This window comes from Cherax quadricarinatus, chromosome 6, assembly GCF_038502225.1.
Source record: "Cherax quadricarinatus isolate ZL_2023a chromosome 6, ASM3850222v1, whole genome shotgun sequence".
Lineage (NCBI taxonomy): Eukaryota > Metazoa > Arthropoda > Malacostraca > Decapoda > Parastacidae > Cherax > Cherax quadricarinatus.
In genome coordinates this window covers 15,902,043-15,922,274 of record NC_091297.1, presented here as the reverse complement: position 1 = coordinate 15,922,274, position 20,232 = coordinate 15,902,043, and the positions used below count along the sequence as shown (strand labels likewise).

At 39.1% G+C, this 20,232-nt stretch overlaps 1 protein-coding gene across 1 annotated transcript in view; it reads left to right on the top strand.

Annotated features, from left to right (window-relative positions):
• mtTFB2 (mitochondrial transcription factor B2) overlaps positions 1-19,365 on the top strand; it is a 64,740-nt gene extending 45,375 nt beyond the window's left edge. Inside the window, exons 3-4 of the mRNA XM_053781526.2 lie at positions 8,697-8,822; positions 18,932-19,365. Of these exons, the coding sequence (XP_053637501.2) occupies positions 8,697-8,822; positions 18,932-19,150 (345 nt within the window). The 3' untranslated portion in view covers positions 19,151-19,365. The remainder of the gene's footprint in view (positions 1-8,696; positions 8,823-18,931) is intronic.
• Positions 19,366-20,232: the final 867 nt, after the last annotated feature.

Genomic DNA, 20,232 nt, shown 5'->3' with positions numbered 1-20,232 from the left:
AAGAGCGACATCGGCAAGTTTGCCGATGACACCAAAATAGGCCATCGAATTCATTCTGACGAGGACATTCGTGCACTCCAGGAAGATTTGAATAGACTGATGCAGTGGTCGGAGAAGTGGCAGATGCAGTTTAATATAGACAAATGCAAAGTTCTAAATGTTGGACAGGACAATAACCATGCCACATATAAACTAAATAATGTAGATCTTAATATTACGGATTGCGAAAAAGATTTAGGAGTTCTGGTTAGCAGTAATCTGAAACCAAGACAACAGTGCATAAGTGTTCGCAATAAAGCTAATAGAATCCTTGGCTTCATATCAAGAAGCATAAATAATAGGAGTCCTCAGGTTGTTCTTCAACTCTATACATCCTTGGTTAGGCCTCATTTAGATTATGCTGCACAGTTTTGGTCACCGTATTACAGAATGGATATAAATTCTCTGGAAAATGTACAAAGGAGGATGACAAAGTTGATCCCATGCATCAGAAACCTTCCCTATGAGGATAGACTAAGGGCCCTGAAACTGCACTCTCTAGAAAGACGTAGAATTAGGGGGGATATGATTGAGGTGTATAAATGGAAGACAGGAATAAATAAAGGGGATGTAAATAGTGTGCTGAAAATATCTAGCCTAGACAGGACTCGCAGCAATGGTTTTAAGTTGGAAAAATTCAGATTCAGGAAGGATATAGGAAAGTACTGGTTTGGTAATAGAGTTGTGGATGAGTGGAACAAACTCCCAAGTACCGTTATAGAGGCTAGAACGTTGTGTAGCTTTAAAAATAGGTTGGATAAATACATGAGTGGATGTGGGTGGGTGTGAGTTAGACCTGATAGCTTGTGCTACCAGGTCGGTTGCCGTGTTCCTCCCTTAAGTCAATGTGACCTGACCTGACTAGGTTGGGTGCATTGGCTTAAGCCGGTAGGAGACTTGGACCTGCCTCGCATGGGCCAGTAGGCCTTCTGCAGTGTTCCTTCGTTCTTATGTTCTTATGAAACAGCAAACAGACTTAATGTTTTCTTCTCCACCATAGGAAAAAATCTAGCAAACAAAATACCAAGCACAAACACCCGTCCATCAGACTACCTCATAGGTACCTACCCAAATATGCTATTCCTAGCTCCAACCAGCCCCAATGAAGTTACACTCATCATTGACACCCTTAACCCTTAACCCTTTGAGGGTTTTCGCCGTACTAGTACGTCTTACGCGTAGGGGTTTTTGACGTACTAGTATGCATAAATTCTAGCACTGTCAAATCTCGCAGGAAAAGGCTGATAGGCCTAGATGTGAGAGAATGGGTCTGTGTGGTGGGTGTGCGCAGTAGGAAAAAAATCTGGGTCCCAGTGGTGCATTGTGGGAATGCCATCATAGTACACAATGTCCACCATGCCTGGCGGTAAGAAGTTCCTCACTCCTCGGCGAATTGGGGCACTTTTGTTCCCCAGTGACAGTTCTAATACAGATGGAAGTGACAGTGAAGATGAGTTTCAAAGTTCTGGTGAGGTTTTGACTGAAACTAATGGACCATAATATGGGTAATAGTGAGGAAAACCCAGACAACCCACAGCCTTCCACCTCTGGTGCTGGGCCGTCTTGTTCACATTCAGTTGTACCAGAATCAAAGAGGAAACTCCTATTTTCCCAAATCCCAGACTCAGATGTGAGCATTGGTGATGATAGTGATAGTGATTATGAACTACAATCTCTTCAAACTTGTTCCAAGAATGGAGGAGGAGGAGGAGGCAGAGGAGGAGGAGGAGGAAGAAGAGGAGGAGGAGGAGGAAGAAGAGGAGGAGGAGGAAGAAGAGGAGGAGGAGGAAGAAGAGGAGGAGGAAGAAGAGGAGGAGGAGGAGGAAGAAGAGGAGGAGGAAGAAGAAGAATAATACGTAATAATAACAATAATACATAATAATAATAATACATAATAATAATAATAATAATACATAATAATATGTAATAATAAATGTTCACCCATGACAGTAACAAGATAAGGGGAGATAACATCTGATAAGTGCTGACGTTTGATGAGGGTAAATGAGGGTGTAGCTGATACCAAAAGATTAGATGAACATCGCTCTCCCTTTGTTTTTGCTGGTATACTAACATTTCTGTCTATTTGTCTGTCTATCAAGCTCCCTGTCTATGTCTATTCGTCTAACTCTCTGTCTCAGAGAGCCACAAGACTGCGTCATCACTTTTACTTACATCTTCAAGCGGAGTACAGCACTTTGTCTGGATTTCTTGGGTTATCCTAGGTAATTTATACTATGTATACTTGCATTTATGTGTACCTGTGAGACAGAGATAGACAGACAGATAGAAAAAGAGACAGATTAAAAGATATAGAATGAGGGAGAAAGATAATTAGATAGAATGGAGGGGAAGCAGCATCCGACCCCATTGTTTTGACAGGCGGGAGGGGGAGTGAGTAATGAGACAATATGTCACTTTGACAGCTGCCGACTCCTGGTAATTTACACTATGGAGGAGGAGAAGGAGGAAGAGGAAGAGTAGGGGGAAGAGGAAGAAGAGGAGGAGGAGGAAGAGGAAGAGGAAGAGTAGGAGGAAGAGGAAGAAGAGGAAGAGGAAGATTAATAGTAGGAGGAAGATTAGGGGGAAAAGGAGGAAGAGGAAGAAGAGGAGGAGGAGGAGGAGGAGGAAGAGGAAGAAGAGGAGGAGGAGTAAGAGGAGGAGGAGGAGGAAGAGGAAGAGTAGGAGGAAGAGGAAGAGGAGGAGGAGGAGGAAGAGGAATAGTAGGAGGAAGATTAGGGGGAAGAGGAAGAGTAGAAGGAAGAGTAGGGGGAAGAGGAGGAAGAGGAAGAAGAGGAGGAGGAGCAAGAGGAGGAGGAGGAGGAAGAGGAGGAGTAAGAAGAGGAAGAGTAGGAGGAAGAGGAAGAGGAGGAGGAGGAGGAGGAGGAGGAAGAGTAGGGGGAAGAGGAAGAAGAGAAGGATGAGGAAGAGGAGGAGGAGGAAGAGGAAGAAGATGATGTAATAATATTTTTCCCTTGAAGCAAGAAAAAAAAAATCCACCCCATGACAGTGACAAGATAAGGGGAGATAACATCTGATAAGAGATGACTTTTGATGAGCGTAAACGAGGGTGAAACTGATTTATTTATTTATTTATTTATTTATTTATTTATTTAAAAATTTGAGCACACATACAGAGGTACAACAAATACAGGTAAGAGCAGTATGCCAAAGCCACTTATACTATGCATAGCATTACGGGCTGGCTTAAAATTAACTTAAGATTAACTAAGCAATGATGAAATCAGTGATAAAACATTAATGTAAACAGGTTACTATAAAGCACAAGTGAGTATTACAAAGACAGGTCATATGGTTGTATGCATTGTTGTACATTCAGTAGAATGGAGTATTCTGTTAGGTAGTGTATTTAAAAAATAATAAAGTTAGATTGGGTTTTAGGTTTAACATTTATGTGATATAATTGTGAGAAACATTTAAGATATACAATTTATAAGGTTCAGTTATTCAGTATTTATTTGGTTTTGGGTGAATAAGTGATCTTTGAGAAGAGACTTGAATTTATAAACAGGTAGTGTTTCTTTTATATTTACAGGTAATGAATTCCAGATTTTAGGGCCTTTTATGTGCATTGAGTTTTTACATAGTGTGAGATGGACACGAGGAACATCAAAGAGTGATCTGTGCCTTGTGTTATGGTCATGTGTTCTGTTGAGGTTGGCAAGGAGATGTTTGAGGGGAGGGTTAATATCAGAGTTAAGTGTTCTATGTATGTAATAGGTGCAGTAGTAAGTATGGATGTTTTGTATGGTGAGGAGGTTTAGTGTATTGAATATTGGTGGAGTGTGCTGCCTATAGTGAGAATTTGTTATCATTCTAACTGCAGCCTTTTGTTGGGTAATTAGTGGTCTGAGATGGTTACTTGTTGTTGAGCCCCATGCACAAATTCCATAGGTGAGATAGGGGTAAATAAGAGAGTGATATAGGGCCAGGAGGGCTGACTGTGGAGCATAGTACCGTATCTTCGATAGTATGCCTACAGTCTTGGAAATTTTCTTAGAAATTTGTTGTATATGTGTATGAAATTTGAGTCTATTATCAAGGTGGATTCCTAAGAATTTTCCCTCTGTTAGCTTTGTGATAGGTGATCCGTTTATCATTATGTTAAGAGGGACATCTGTAGCTCTGTTACCAAACTGAATGAAGTAGGTTTTGTCAATGTTTAGTGTAAGTTTGTTAGTTCTCATCCAGGTAGATATTTTCTGTAATTCGGTATTTACAGTATTGGCTAGCGTGACTGGGCTCGGGTGGGAGAAGACGTATGTAGTGTCATCTGCAAATAGTGTGGGTTTGAGATAATAAAAGATTAGATGAACATCTCCCTCCCTTTGTTTCTGCTGGTACACTAACATTTCTGTCTGTCTATTTGTCTGTCTGTCAAGCTCCCTGTCTATCTGTCTATCTGTCTAGCTCTCTGTCTCAGAGAGCCACAAGACTGGTCATCACTTTTACTCACATCTTCAAGCGGAGTACAGCACTTTGTCTGGATTTCTTGGGTTGTCCTAGGTAATTTATACTATGTATACTTGTATTTATGTGTACCTGTGAGACAGAGATAGACAGACAGAAAGAGAGAGACAGATTGAAAGAGATAGAATGAGGGAGAAAGATAAAACACCATTGTGTATGACACCATGTTTCAAAGAGTTCCACAAGCTGCAGAACTAATAGGAATATGTTCAGTGACTGTATATTGGTATATATATTATAGAACAATAGTAATAAACAATGTTTTGTATTGTTTGTTTTTGTAAACAAGTTTTGTAAACAATATATTGATAATTATGTTTGTGTGCTTATTGTGTTGTATACAACGAGTGTATATATGTACATTGCACCTTACTTTGGTCTCATAGGCCACATAAGTTATGTGAAAAAATAAAATAGTGAAAAAAACAACAAACCTTCAAATACAAGTAAACCAAAGTTTACCGGTGAGCAGCAGTCGCCGCTGTTGCCATACGGGGCTCATTTTCTGCAAACTTTACACCTCCATATCTCCGTAAGTATTGATGGTAAAATTTTTTTGTTTATCCTATAATGTTTAGAAAAAAAAACTCTATTTTTTCATAAGAAAAAATATTTTTTTTTTTTTTGAAATTTGGCCGACCCTGAGAACAAGTTTCTGAGAGGGCCTGTCGACCCTCAAAGGGTTAAACGGTCCAAACGTATATATACGTTCACGCGCGTAGCGCCCCAAACGTATATATACGTTTTCTTTGTCATTCATTCAACATTGCCACGATAAGCCTGAGTTACCTAGACATGAGAGAATGGGTGTGCGGACTCACTGTGTGCCACATTAAAATAATTGGGGATGCCTGGGTACCACATGCTCTTTTTTCCCTTTAAAAAAAAAAAAAGATTTTTTTTTTTCTCAAAAAATCTGGGGCACTACGCGAGTGAACGCATATATACATTTGGACCATTTAAGGGTTAAAAACAAGGCAGGAAACAAACAACTTGCCTGCTTTTATGTACCAAAAAGCTTCTCAAGTAGTATTGTCACCAATTATTGCAATGCTCTTTAACAAATCCATTGAATCATCTACCTTCCCAACAATCCTCAAAATAGCGAGGGTCACTTCGATCCATAAAGGAGGTGACCAAACTGACTTGAATAACTATAGACCAATATCTAACTTACCACTGCTCTCTAAAATCTTTGAAAAATTAATTCATAGACGGATATATTCCTACCTCGTTTCACACAACATAGTAAACCCTTGTCAGTTTGGATTCAGGAATAATAGAAGCACAAATGATGCTATCATACACATGCTAGAACTAATATATACCGCACTTGAAAAGAAAGAAGTCCCGCTGGGCATTTTCATTGATTTACGTAAAGCTTTCGATACAGTCGACCATGAACTGCTGTACTCCAAATTAATGCACTATGGTATCAGAGGCCACTCCCTCAACTACCTAAAATCATACCTTAGTAACAGAACTCAATATGTGTATGCAAATGATGCAAACTCTTCCACCCAACCAATCACGGTAGGAGTCCCACAAGGAAGCGTCCTTGGACCACTCCTCTTTCTCATCTACATCAATGATCTACCGAATGCATCACAGCTACTCAAACCCATATTATTTGCAGATGACAATACATATATCTTTCCCCACCCAAACACAGTCATACTAGCAAACACAGTCAATGCTGAATTACAGAAAATATCTGCCTGGATGATGACTAACAAACTTACCCTGAACACTGATAAAACCTATTTCATTCAGTTTGGAAACAAAGCTGCAAATGATCCAATTAACATAACACTAAATGGATCATCAGTCACAAGACTTACAGAGGGAAAATTCCTAGGTATCCACCTTGACAGTAGCCTTAAGTTCCGGACACACATACAACAAATCACCAAGAAAATCTCCAAGACTGTAGGCATACTATCAAAGATAAGGTACTATGTTCCACAATCAGCTCTCCTGGAACTGGACCATTCACTCATATACCCTTATCTTACATATGGAATTTGTGCATGGGGATCAACAACATCCAATCACCTAAAACCCCTAATAACCCAGCAAAAGGCAGCAGTAAGAATGATAACAAACTCCCACTCCTGCCAGCATACTCCACCAATTTTCAAGTCTGAATCTGCTCACCATTAATAACATCCATACTTATTCATGTGCCTACTACATACACAAAACAATACACGCAAATATAAACCCTCCACTCAAACTTCTCCTCACCAACCTAAACAGGACACATGACCACAACACAAGACACAGATCTCTTTTTGATATACCTCGTGTCCATATCACACTGTGTAAAACTCTATGCACATAAAGGGCCCCAAAATATGGAATTCATTACCAGAAGATATTAAAGTAACCCAGTCTGAAAATCAATTTAAAACTCTTCTCAAAAGCCACTTTATCACCCTAGACTAAATGCTAAATACTCAGTACACACTTACTCACCTATGTACTCCCACATCATAACTGAAACAATCACATTGAACCTTTTATCCATTGTTGACAGGAATATAATTGAATGATTGTTTTCACAAAAAGCGTTTTCCAATATAAATATATCTTTGTATTATTCAAATTTTGATTCATTTATAATTAATATTCTACTGTACAACTATGAAATAATTACTATCCTACTGTACAACTATGATATACTCCTTAGTGTTAAGTAGACTGTAAGCCAATAATGTTAAGTAGGCCCATAATGCCTAGGCATAATAGAGGCTCTCTTTGCATTGCAACCCACTATTGTAAATACTAAATCTCAGTGTACTGTTTGCAAAGACATAAAATAAATAAATAAATAAATATTATTGTGCCTACTACATACACAGAACATTATACTCCTATATTAACCCTCTTCTCAAACTCCTCCTTGATAACTACAACAGAACACACAGGCATAACACAAGACGCCTCATATCCATCTCTCCCTATGCAAAAATGCTATGCACATAAAGGGCCCGAAGATCTGGAATTCATTTCCAGAACACACTAAAAGGCCCTTGCCTGCAAATCAATTTAAGGCCCTAATTAGAATTCACCTCATCACCCAAAATTAACCAGACAAACACTTTACACCTACCACTTACTCAAAAAACTCCTAAATAATTTATGATTGTACATCTATTTAATCATTACTTCAAACTTAAAATTGTTTCAGTTTCATTATTGTATTGTGCTAAATTGTAATACATACTGTAATTTTTTATATACTTCATCTCAAGTATAAATTTAATTACTGTAAACAACTAGTTACCTCTATTGTAATAAGAAAAACAGTGTGTAATGAAAATGTACTACTCACAAAATCACTAGTATTAAGTAGTCTGTAGGCATTAGGTTTAGTCTGCCAGAAATGCCCCAGCATGATAGTGGCTTTCTTTGTACTTAACAGATCAAAATTATAATCATACATTGTAAACATTGCAAAGAAATGAAAAAAAATCTTAGTTGGCCTTGTTCACCTTGTTCACCTAACACTAAATAGTTACTTGGGCATTAGCTAGTTGTTGTGGCTGGCATCCTGGGAAGGGATAGTACAGTGGACCCCCGGATAACGATCAGCTCCCAACTCGACCAATTATGTAAGTTTATTTTTGTAAGTGCTTTTGTAGGTGTATTTTTAGGGGTCTGAAATAGACTAATCTAATTCACAATATTTCTTATGGGAACAAATTCGGTCTATAACGGCACCCAAACAGACTTCTGGATTGAAATAATGTCGTTATGCGGGGGTCCACTGTATACCTTAGGGCTGGGTTTGGAGCTGTGGTAGGATATCACTCTTCATCTTCAAATTCAACAATACAAAAAAGTTAATATAAATGTGCCCAGTCTTTGTTGCAGTACTCACCTAATTGTACTCGCCTAATTGTGGTTGCAGGGGCCGAGACTCAGCTCCTGGCCCCGGCTCTTCATTGACCGCTACTAGGTCCTCTCTCCCCCTACTTCATGAGCTTTATCATACCTCGTCTTAAAACTATGTATAGTTCTTGCCTCCACTACATCGCTTGCCAGACTATTCCACTTCCTAACTACTAACAGTGTATTATTGTAGCTGCATAAACTGATATGAGTTCCTGTAACAGGATAAGGCTTTGTACATTTATTTATATTAATTATTTTAATATCAGATATCAAAAGATGAGTTGGAGAAATTTGAGTTCTTCATGAACACAGTGTCTCGCATCAAGAGAAATGACACACTGCTCATGTGTTTGGAGAGGTGGATACCTGACTGTGGACCCCAGCTTATTAAGGTAATTTATTATGAATTGGGGATACCATCTTTTAAGGGTAAGTATACTGTATTCTTTTATTATGTTGGTCCATATCTTATTATATCATCTTATTATGACTGTGCACAGCCTCTTGTTAAGGTAAGTCATCCAGTTATTGCTGTGCATCTTGTTATTACTGTGAACTGCCTCTTATTAAGGTAAGTCATCATGTTATGACTTGACCACATCTTATTAAGGTAAGTCATCATGTTATGACTGGACCACATCTTATTAAGGTAAGTCATTCAGTCATGAATGTAGACTCCACTGTATCATGACTGTAGATCCTATTTTTGTAAGGTAAATTGTATCATAACTGTGGACCCCATCTTACTAACCCCTTAGTTAGTGGTCTGGGCACAGTTTACTCATTGGCAAGGTCACCCAATTTGAGTCCCATTGCTAAATTCAACCAAATAACGAGAGTAAGACTATATTGTTCTGGATGTGTTCAGTATACAAAAGAGAAAATTAGGTGGTTTTCATTTGGTTAGCTAATGATAGGATGTGTTAGGGAGATAAGATGTTTTTTAATGGTAGTTTTGAAAATGGTTTAACTGGAGTTTACCTGGAGAGGGTTTCGGGGGTCAATGCCCCCGTGGCCCGGTCTGAGACCAAGCCTCATGGTGGATCAGGGTCTGACCAACCAGGCTGTTACTGCTAGCCGCATGCAAGCTGACGTATGAACAACAGCCCGGTTGGTCAGGTACTGACTTTAGGTGCCTGTCCAATGCCTTCTTAAAGACAGCCAGGGGTCTATTGGTAATCCCCCTTGTGTATGCTGGGAGGCAATTGAACAGTCTTGGGCCCCTGACACTTATTGTGTTGTCTCTCAATGCACTCATGGCACCCCTGCTTTTCATCAGGGGAATGTTGCATCTCGTGCCGAGTCTTTTGCTTTCATAAAGAGGATCCCAACCATTTTGGATACTTTTTTTGTTATGTGTTAGATATGGGTGCTGAATTTCAGGTTGCTGTCAAGGTGTAGGCCCAGGAATTTGCCCTCATTATGTTTAGCAATAAGAGTGTTGTCAGTGTTCAGTTGTGCAACACCTGCTCTGTTACCAAACATAATATAGAAGGTTTTGTCAGTATTAAGTGTAAGTTTATTGGCAGTCATCCAGGTTGATATTTTTAGCAGCTCTTCGTTAACAGTGGTGTTGAGTGAGGCAAGATTTGGATGGGAGATGACTTAAGTCATGTCATCAGCAAAGAGAATAGGTTTTCAGGTGTTGGGAAGATCATTGATGTATAAGAGGAAGAGCAGGGAACCAAGGACACTTCCCTGTGGCACTCCAGTATCAGTTGGTTGTGTTGATGAGGTTGTATCCTTAATAGAGACATATTGATACCTGCTAGTAAGGTAGGATTTGAAATATTTAAGTGCATGGCCTCTTATACCATAATGGTCAAGTTTGTGGAGTAGGATGCCATGGTCTGCTGTATCAAAAGCTTTTCTTAGGTCAATAAAGAGTCCTTATGGATATTCATTATTTTCCGGTGCTGTGTAAAGCAGGTCTAGCATTTTTACAATTGCATCATTTGTGCTTTTGTTTTTTCTGAAGCCAAATTGGCAGGGGTTGAGTATGCTTTGTGCTGTTATAAATTAATATAATTTCTTGTGCGCAAGTTTCTCGAAGATTTTGAATAGCAACGGTAAGTTTGATATTGGCCTGTAGTTATTTACATCTGTGGGGTCACCACCTTTGTGTATTGGTGCAACCCTTGCTGTCTTGAGTAGTGTCAGGAATGTGCTAGTTTCTAGTGATTTGTTAACCCTTTGAGGGTTTCGGCCATATTAGTACGGCTTACGACCCAGGGTTTTTGAGTACTAGTACGCCTAAATTCTAGCGCCCTCAAATCTAGTGGGAGAAAGCTGGTAGGCATACATATGAAAGAATGGGTCTATGTGGTCAGTGTGCACAGTATAAAAAAAATCCTGCAGCACACAGTGCATAATGAGAAAAAAAACTTTGACCATGTTTTTGGAATAAAACAGCGACTTTGCACTGTATTTTTGTATGGTATTTATTGTTGTATTCTAGTTTTCTTGGTCTCATTTTATAGAATGGAAGACATATTACAGAAATTGAGATGATTTTGACTGGTTTTACAATGAAAAGTACCTTGAAATTGAGCTCAAAGTAGCAGAAATGTTCGATTTTTACCAAAGTTCAAAAGTAAACAAATCATGCCAAGCGTCCAATACACGTCAACTGGTGAGTCTAATATTCTTTCACAAGTGTGCTGATATTATTTATACCATTTCTACACTAATGCAGCAGTCTGCATAACAGTAAATCTTCTATTTTTTGTAAGAATAAAAATTGAAAGTGGAATGCCCAAGAAATATAAGAGGGGCCTGGGGATGTGACTAACAAACAGAGGAAATGTTATTTTAGTGCCAGAAATGTCTTTCTTGTTTATTCTGGATCCTCTTTGGAAATTGGCATCTTTTGAAATTTGTGTGAAATTGGCAAAATTGCTAAATTCTGACCACTGTATTGGATAGTTGAAATCAGTAAATGGGTGGTTTCTTGTACTCATTCAATAGAAAAAATGGAGTTCTAGAGAAATAGTTATGATTTTTGTTGACTAGTACACTGGAATTGGCCGAAAATAGGGCTCAAATTGGGCAAAATCGCCGATGCGTAAACATTGTCGAGACCGCTAACTTTGCGAGAGCATAATTCCGTAAGTTTTCCATCAATTTTCATACTTTTGGCGTCATTATGATCGGGAAAAGATTCTCTATCTTTTCATAAGAATTTTTTTTTTTTTTTTTTTTTTAATTTGGCCGACCCTGAGAACAAGTCTCGGAGAGGGTCTGTCAACCCACAAAGGGTTAAAGAGTAATGAAACAGCAGGCGAAAAGACATGAGCCGCTCACTTGTACAGTGATGGTGAAAATTGCAATAGATTCCCTGATTTATTTTTAACCTTTTGACTGTCGAAAGGCCCAATCCTGAAGTGTCTCCTGGTGTCGCAAAATATTCGAAAAAAAAAAAAAAATTTCTTATGAAAATGTTAAGATTATTTTTCTGATTGTTTTAGTCCCCCCAAAAAAAAATCCCATCAGTACTTACCAAGATATAGAGGCATGAAGTTTGCAGAAAATGAGCAGCGTATGGCAACAGTGGCGACTGCCGCTCACCCAGTAAACTTTGGTTTACTTTTATTCGACGATTTCTTGTTTTTTTCACTATTTTATTTTTTCACATAACTTTTGTGGCCTGTGAGACCAAAGTATGGTGCAATGTTCTTATATACACTCATTGAATGTAACACGATTATAGCAAAAACAGTAGTATCATCATAATGTTCCTAAAACTTGTTTACACAAACAAACAATATAAAAAAAATTTTATTACGATTGTTCTATAATATATATACATATGTATAATCACTGGACACTTTTCTAGAACTGCTGCAGCTTGTGGAATTCTTTGAAACATGAGTATAAGCACAATGGTGTTTTACACTCCTCACACATAAAACGAGTGTCTCTGCATTTTTGTGGGCATTTTGTGGCATGTCCACAGACAAAACACCTCTTCTGAGCATTTTTCTTGGGAGCAGTAGCAGGCAGTGGTATGGGGTAGTGATCACCAGGCCTCAAACGAGAGGACATGTGTTGATAATTTCGTGGGCGCTGGTCTATTGCAAGTGTTGTTCCTTGGTACTTGAATATTATTTGTCTGATGACTGACAAACAAAATTCACCGTATTTGGGTTTGTTGTTGGTCTTCAACTTATACATATTATAAGCATTCAGCATGGAAATGTCAAGAAGATGGAAAAAGAGTTTTATGTACCACTTATAACTCTTGCAAACACAGTGAGGAAACCCAATCTGCATGTCACATTTGTCCACTAAGTGCATATTGAGGTTGTAATCCATCACAGCTGCAGGTTTTACAATGGGTTCATTGGTCTCTCTATTCTGCTTGCCATTGTCTACCATTTCGTGTCAGTGAACTGATGTCAACAGTGTGACATCACGTTTGTCATACCACCGTAATGCCATGATGTCATTGGCAGCAAACACCTGCACCTCACCTCTACAACTGCCAGCGTCGAACCTAGGCATATGCTTACGATTTCCACGCACTGTGCCACACACATCTGTCATGTTCACTCGTAACAAATCACCGAGTAAAGGGCTTGTGTACCAATTGTCAGTATATAAAATATGCCCCTTACCAAGATATGGTTCTATCATTGTTCTAACCACATCACCAGAGATACCCAGTAACTTCCTGGTATCTTGCAATGTTTTACTGCCAGTGTACACAATTATATCCAAAACCAGACCAGTTTTGCAATCACACAGAACAAATAACTTTATACCAAAGCGTTTCCTCTTGCTTGGTATATACTGCTTGAATGAGAGTCTTCCTTTGAACAAAATCAAAGACTCATCAATAACAAGCTTCCTGAAGGGATAAAAATACATACAGCACTTTTGTTTCAGGCACATAAACACATTTCTGATCTTATATAACCTGTCGTTTCTGTCAGGCCTTGTTTTGTCTGAAAAGTGTAACATACGTAACAGTAACACAAATCTATTTACTGGTATAATGTCACTGAAAGCTGGGGTTGAAATCAGGCGGTGTGTCGACCAGTATGTGTTGACACTGTGCTTATACACATGTGGCATAAGCATTATTGTGGCAGAGAACAGATACATCTCTGCCACAGTTGTGTCCTTCCACTGGTGTAGGCGTGATCTTGGTGAAAGAATTGTGTTTGCCATTGTGTACTCGAAGTATGTATTGCTTTCCCTGACAATAATATCCATCAGGGGTTCATCGAAGAACAACTGAAAGCATTCCAGTTCAGTGGCATTGTTCCCAAGTGTACATGATGGTCGTATTCCACTTAGTGTTTCATCAAAGTCATGGGGACTGGGAACAAACTCGTCACCTTGCTGCCAATCCCAGATGCGGTCAGCTGGTGGGTTCTGGATATTGAAACGTGGTTGTGGTTGTGCAGGTTGTGGTTGTGGTTGTTGTGGGAGTGTGGGGTTAGGTGAGGCTGGTTGTAGTTGTGCAGAGTCAGCAGCGTCGGTAGTAGTGTGGCCCGCTGCTGGTGCCACATGACTCATGCTACCATCACTATCACCACCACCGCCTGCTGCCTCACTCGCATCATTCATACCCATTGTAACACTATCATCATCTTCACTATCAGGTCGTGGTGTAGGGCCACGAGATGTGCTCCGAGATTTACTCCTTCCCCTTGGAACAGCATATGGCTCACTACCAGACCGCAAGCGACGTCGTATATACTGCTGCTTCACTGGGGAATATTCACCCTCACTGCTGCAACTAGAACTGCTTTCAATAGCTTTGAAATTACTATCACTATCACTTTCACTGCTCACATCTGAGTCTCGTTCACGGGCAAATAGTTTCCTCTTTTGTCCTGGTACAGATGAACATGAACTAGTCGGCCTAGCACCAGAGGTGGAAGGTTGTGGGTCATCTGGGTTTTCATCACTAATTCCGTTATCCTGGGCACTGTTTTCGGTCACACCCGCTTGAAAACCAGGGAATTCACTTTCACTGACACTTTCATCGCTGTTAGAGCTGTCACTTGGGAACAAAAGACCTCCAGTCCGCCAAGGAGTGAGGAACTTCTTACCGTGAGGCATGGTGAAAATGGACTACCAAGATGGCGTTCCCACAATGCACCGCTGAGTCCCAGATTTTTTTCACAGGGTGCACACCCACCACTGAGACCCATTCTCTCTCATGTAGGCCTACCAGCCCTCTTTCACTTGATTTGGAGCCACTAGAATTTATGCGTATAGATACGTCAAACACGGTATCTCGTATGACGTATATATATGACCAAAACAGTCAAGGGGTTAAGTAACTTGATAAGCAAGGTAACTTCAGTGGGCTCAGTAGGTGCAAGATAGAAGGTTGGGAAATTCCCATCTAAGTAATCACTTGCTCAGGGTTTCATGGTTTACACCATCCCAATAATTGAATTAGATTTATTAAAAACCTATGAAACAGACCGAGGGGTGCATGGGGGCCCTTACCTATCCTCAAGAAAATCTTCAAAAATTGAATATTTCCACTAATTTGAGTCCAACCAAAATCATCTCTATTTTAGTAGTGTGTCTTCCCTTCTATCAAATGATACCAAGAGACAGCCAATAAAACCACTGCTAAGTTGCTGTTTTAAGTCTAACACAAGGTCTGAGTTTTGCTTCTCCCATCATGCACAGTGTGAGACAGGATGGGATGGGAGGAGGGGAGAATGTGGAAGCTATTGTTTAGAAGGGGAATCCCCTTCCATTAGGACTTGAAGTAGCAAGTCCTTTTCCAGGGTTACTTCCCTTCTTCTTTTAATGCCACTAGGACCAGCTTGAGAGTCACTGGACCTCTGTCGCACAACAAATCTGTCCATAGAGCTCTGTACCTCCTGTTCCTGTAAGACTTTCCTAAAATGGGCCATAACATTGTCATTGTACAGGTTGCCAACACAGCTTGCAGTAGCTGTGTCAGGGTGATTTTCATCCGTAAAGGTTTGCAGTTCAACCCACTTTGCACACATTTCCTTAATCTTTGAAGTAGGCAACTTCCTCAATTTCTCTCTCCCCTCCTCTGAAGCAGTTTCCTCAAGTCTGGCCTCTTGCTGTTGAAGATGATCTTGCAGCTCATCAGTGGTTACTTCTTCATTGTCCTCCTCCATCAACTCTTCCACATCCTCCCCACTAACCTCCAACCCCAAGGACTTCCCCAACGCCACAATGGATTCCACAACTGGCATACGCTTCTCAGGGTTATCCCCAAACCCCTCAAAATCCCTTTCTTCTACACATTGTGGCCACAGTTTCTTCCAAGCAGAGTTCAAGGTCCTCTTAGTCACGCCCTCCCAAGCCTTACCTATAAGGTTTACACAACTGAGATTCTAAAGTGATCTTTCCAAAACTCTTTAGAGTCAATCGAGTGTCTGAGGTCACTTCAAAACACTTTAGAAACATAGGTTTTGCGTAGAGTTTTTTGAAGTTTGAAATGACCTGCTGGTCCATGGGCTGCAGGAGAGGAGGCAAAAACTTGACCTTAATGAAGCTCATGTCCCCAGAAAGTCGCTCTGTCAAGTCTGAAGGATGACAAGGAGCATTGTCTAATAACAGGAGGCACTTAAGGTCCAATTTCTTTTCCATTAGGTAATTTTTCACAGTGGGGGCAAATGCATGGTGTAACCAGTCATAGAAAAAGTCCCTAGTGACCCATTCCTTACTGTTTGCCCTCCACAGCACACACAAATTAGCCTTGAGGACATTCTTTTGCCTGAACGCTCTGGGAGTTTCAGAGTGATGTACCAATGAAGGCTTCACTTTGCAATCACCACTAGCATTAGCACACATCAAAAGAGTAAGCCTGTCTTTCATAGGCTTATGTCCTAGGAGTGCCTTTTCCTCCTGAGTAATGTAGGTCCTGCTTGGCATTTTCTTCCAAAACAGGCCTGTTTTGTCACAATTAAACACTTGTTCAGGTTTCAGTCCTTCACTGTCTATGTACTCCTTGAATTCCTGCACATATTTTTCAGCCGCTTTGTGGTCCAAACTGGCAGCCTCACCATGCCTTATCACACTATGTATACAGTTACCCCCAGTAACACATTTACTCTTATGTTAGATTAGAGAAAATGTTATTCTTGGCGTCACTTGTACAAGTTATGTGGCTCCCACATCTTATATTTATGTTTATTTATTCTATTGTGGGGTGTATTTATCATCTTTTTATGTTATGTATCGTGTTTATTATATAATTTTGAAAAAAATATCATGGATGGATTAATGAAAATGTGTATATTACCGTAATATACGACATTTAATGAGACTCGGTATTATTATCACCACTTGTGCAAGTCGTCTGCTACGACATCTCACATTTGTTTATTTATTCTACTGTGGGGTGTATTTATCTTATTTATATGTTATGCATCGTGTTTATTATATGATTTTGAAAAAAATATCATGGATGGATTAATGAAAATGTGTATATTACCGTAATATACGACATCTCACATTTGTTTATTTATTCTACTGTGGGGTGTATTTATCTTATTTATATGTTATGCATCGTGTTTATTATATGTGCCACTACAATTCTTAAATCTCTCAAACCAACCTTCGCTGGCCTTAAATTCACTCACATCACCACTAGTTGCAGGCATTTTTCTAATTAAATCGTCATGCAACTTCCTAGCCTTTTCACATATGATTGCTTGAGAGATGCTATCTCCTGCTATCTGTTTTTAGTTTATCCACACCAATAACAGTCTCTCAACATCTTCTATCACTTGTGATCTCTGTTTTGAAAACAAAGTTGCACCTTTGGCAAGAACAGCTTCCTTGATTGCCGTTTTCTTGGCCATAATAGTAGTGATGGTTGATTGGGGTTTTGTGTACAACCTGGCCAGCTCGGAGACATGCACTCCACTTTCATACTTAGCAATGATCTCTTTCTTCATATCCATAGTAATTCTCACCCTTTTTCCTGTAGGGTTGGCACTAGAAGCTTTCTTGGGGCCCATGGTGACTTATTTTGCAGGTGCAATCACTAAAAAGGCTGTGATAATAAGAAATGTTCCGATTGTATGCTTGGAAGCGACCGCGGTGGCTTGATTTGAAGCCGCTAGAATTTATGAGTATATATACGTCAAACACGGTGGCTCGTAAGACGTATATATACGACCAAAAAAGTCAAAGGGGAATGACGTAATGTTTTCCCTCCACCCGGCTACCACACCTCTACAGTATATAAACATAAAATGTTTTTATTCCATGTAATGTGTTATACAATTTTGAAGAAAATATCGTTGATGAACTAATGAAAATGTCTATATGTATTGATGTAAAATAAGACATTTAATGTGCCCAAGAGTGATTATTATTACATAATAGAGAGATGTGCTCATGGAGAATGTAAACAAACTGGGTGGCATGTGCCGTATTTGAAAGACCTCTCGCTACAAAGAAAGTTTTGGTCATAATTTGTAATCGCCGTATTAGTGGAATGCCGTAAATCAGGGCCTTTCTGTACCTGAATAGACATACTTATGACTGCGTATTTTACTGGCCAGTCGGACAGGTATTGGACAGTGATATCATTTGTTTACTCTTGAACATCGCCAAAGAATCGAACATTTTTGCTACTTCGAGCTCAATTTCAAGGTACTTTTCGTCATGAAACCAATCAAATTCCTATCTATTTCTGTAATATATCTTCCATTTATTTATTTATTTATTTATTTATTTATTTAATAATTTGAACATACATGCAGAGGTACAAAAAAATACAGGTAAGAGCAGCATGCCAAAGCCACTTGTATGCATAGCATTACGGGCTGGCTTAAAATTAACTTAAGATTAACTAAGCAATGATGTAATCAGTGATAAAACCCGTAAAACCCATATGAAAGTATACTGCTAAGGAGCAGCTAATGGCTGAGAAGTGAACTCCATTATTTATGGTCCGATTTCTTTCAATTTTGGTGTACGTTAAGAAGCATCTTTCCATCATACATTGCCTAAGTTTCAATAAGATAGTCGAACAAACAAATGAGATCCAATTCGCTAGATCAAGAGCAAGAGCCCCTCACCAGCATCAAGGAACCTCCCTTGAGGCCCGCTCTCATCTTGAAATTTTGCTTGCATCCGGAAGCAAAAAATCGACCGAGCGACTGCTCCTATCTTGAAAAACTCCCATGTTGGGGCATTCATAAGTAGAGGTTCCACTGTATTTTCTTTCCACCCTAGGAGGCATGGTCTGAGACCAGACTGCAGGGGTGATAGTTCCTAGAACGACTACCATATATAACAGATTGCAGGATATGTAGGTCTTCCTAGTTAATCTTGTAATCCAGTACTCAAGGTTGACTTTTTTCTTTTACTGCATTCATTGGTTTTTCATAGTGTATCAAAACACTGAGGCAATGCTAACAATCATTGGCATTATGCATTCTTAAACAAATATATTTAATTTAGAGTTAGCTTTTGTGTTTGTAAAATAAACATTGATGAGTGACCTTAAATAACATATATAAACATTATTTTTCAGAATGGTTTGAATATATTCAACCATCCCAAGAACCTAACTCTGGAGCAGCTTCTACTAGCATACAAAATATTCACCAACCTACCACTTTATGAGGAATCACCATTCCATAACCAGTGTATACAGTTTGCAGCAAGACTTGGAGAAAAAGATACGGAAGTATCTGAGCATCAAACAGTAACAGCCGCTAATGATGAGAAAGACAAATTATTGGACTCTTAAAATACTACTATGTATATAAAAAATACAAATAATCTGCATTAAGGAGTACATCTTGTACAATAATTGATTGTGATATTTGTTGATGCAGTACACTAGGTTTTCAGTTATTCTTTTTTTTTTTGTTACATTTAAGAAGAGCTGTCATCAGCATTGTATGGAGAGCTGCTCTCCAGGGGTCTCTATTTGTGTAAATTTTGCATAAAATTTTAATGATGTACTGTATTTGCTTTAACCTTTTCAGGGTCCGTGCCGTAGATCTACAGCTTTGAAGCCAGGGTCCAAACCGTAGATCTATGCCATGAGCTCAGCTCACTCAGATAACCTGTGAGTGGTAAATTGGGCCTAGATATGAGAGAACACATCTATGTGGTAACTGTGCACCACATAAAACAAATCCTGCAGCATGCAGTGCATAATAAGAGAAAAAAACTGCGACCATAATTTTGGATTAAAACAGCGACTTTGCGGTGTTTTTTCGTGTTTTTTTTTTACAGTTGTATTCACTCTTTCTTGGTCTCATTTGACAGATTAGAATATATATCACAGAAATAAAGATGATTTTGATTGGTTTTAGTACTGAAAATGAGCTCAAAGTAGCAGAAATGATCAAGTTTTGCCAATGTTCAAGAGTAAACAAATGTCGTCACGAATCTAATACGGGTCAGCTGGTGGGTCTAATATATGTGCACAAATGTGCTGATATTATTTATACAATTATTACAACATTGCATAACAGTAAATCTTCTATTTTTTGGTGCGAATAAAAATTCATTATGTGAAAAAAAAATCAAACTGGAATTCATTTGTAAAGCCTGAAAACATAACTAATGAACAGAGGAAATGTTAGTTTAGTGCTAGGAATGCCTGCATTGATTATTCTGGACCCCATTTTCAAATTGGAATATTTTAAACTTTGTGTTAAATTGGCCAAATTACCAATTTCCGATCACTTTATTGGGTAGTTGAAACAATTGGCTGGGCCATTTCTTGTGCTCAGTCAATAAAAATAGAAGTAATACTAGTGAAATAACTAAGAATTTGGTCAACTGGAATAATGTAACTGGCCTAAAATGGGAGTCAAA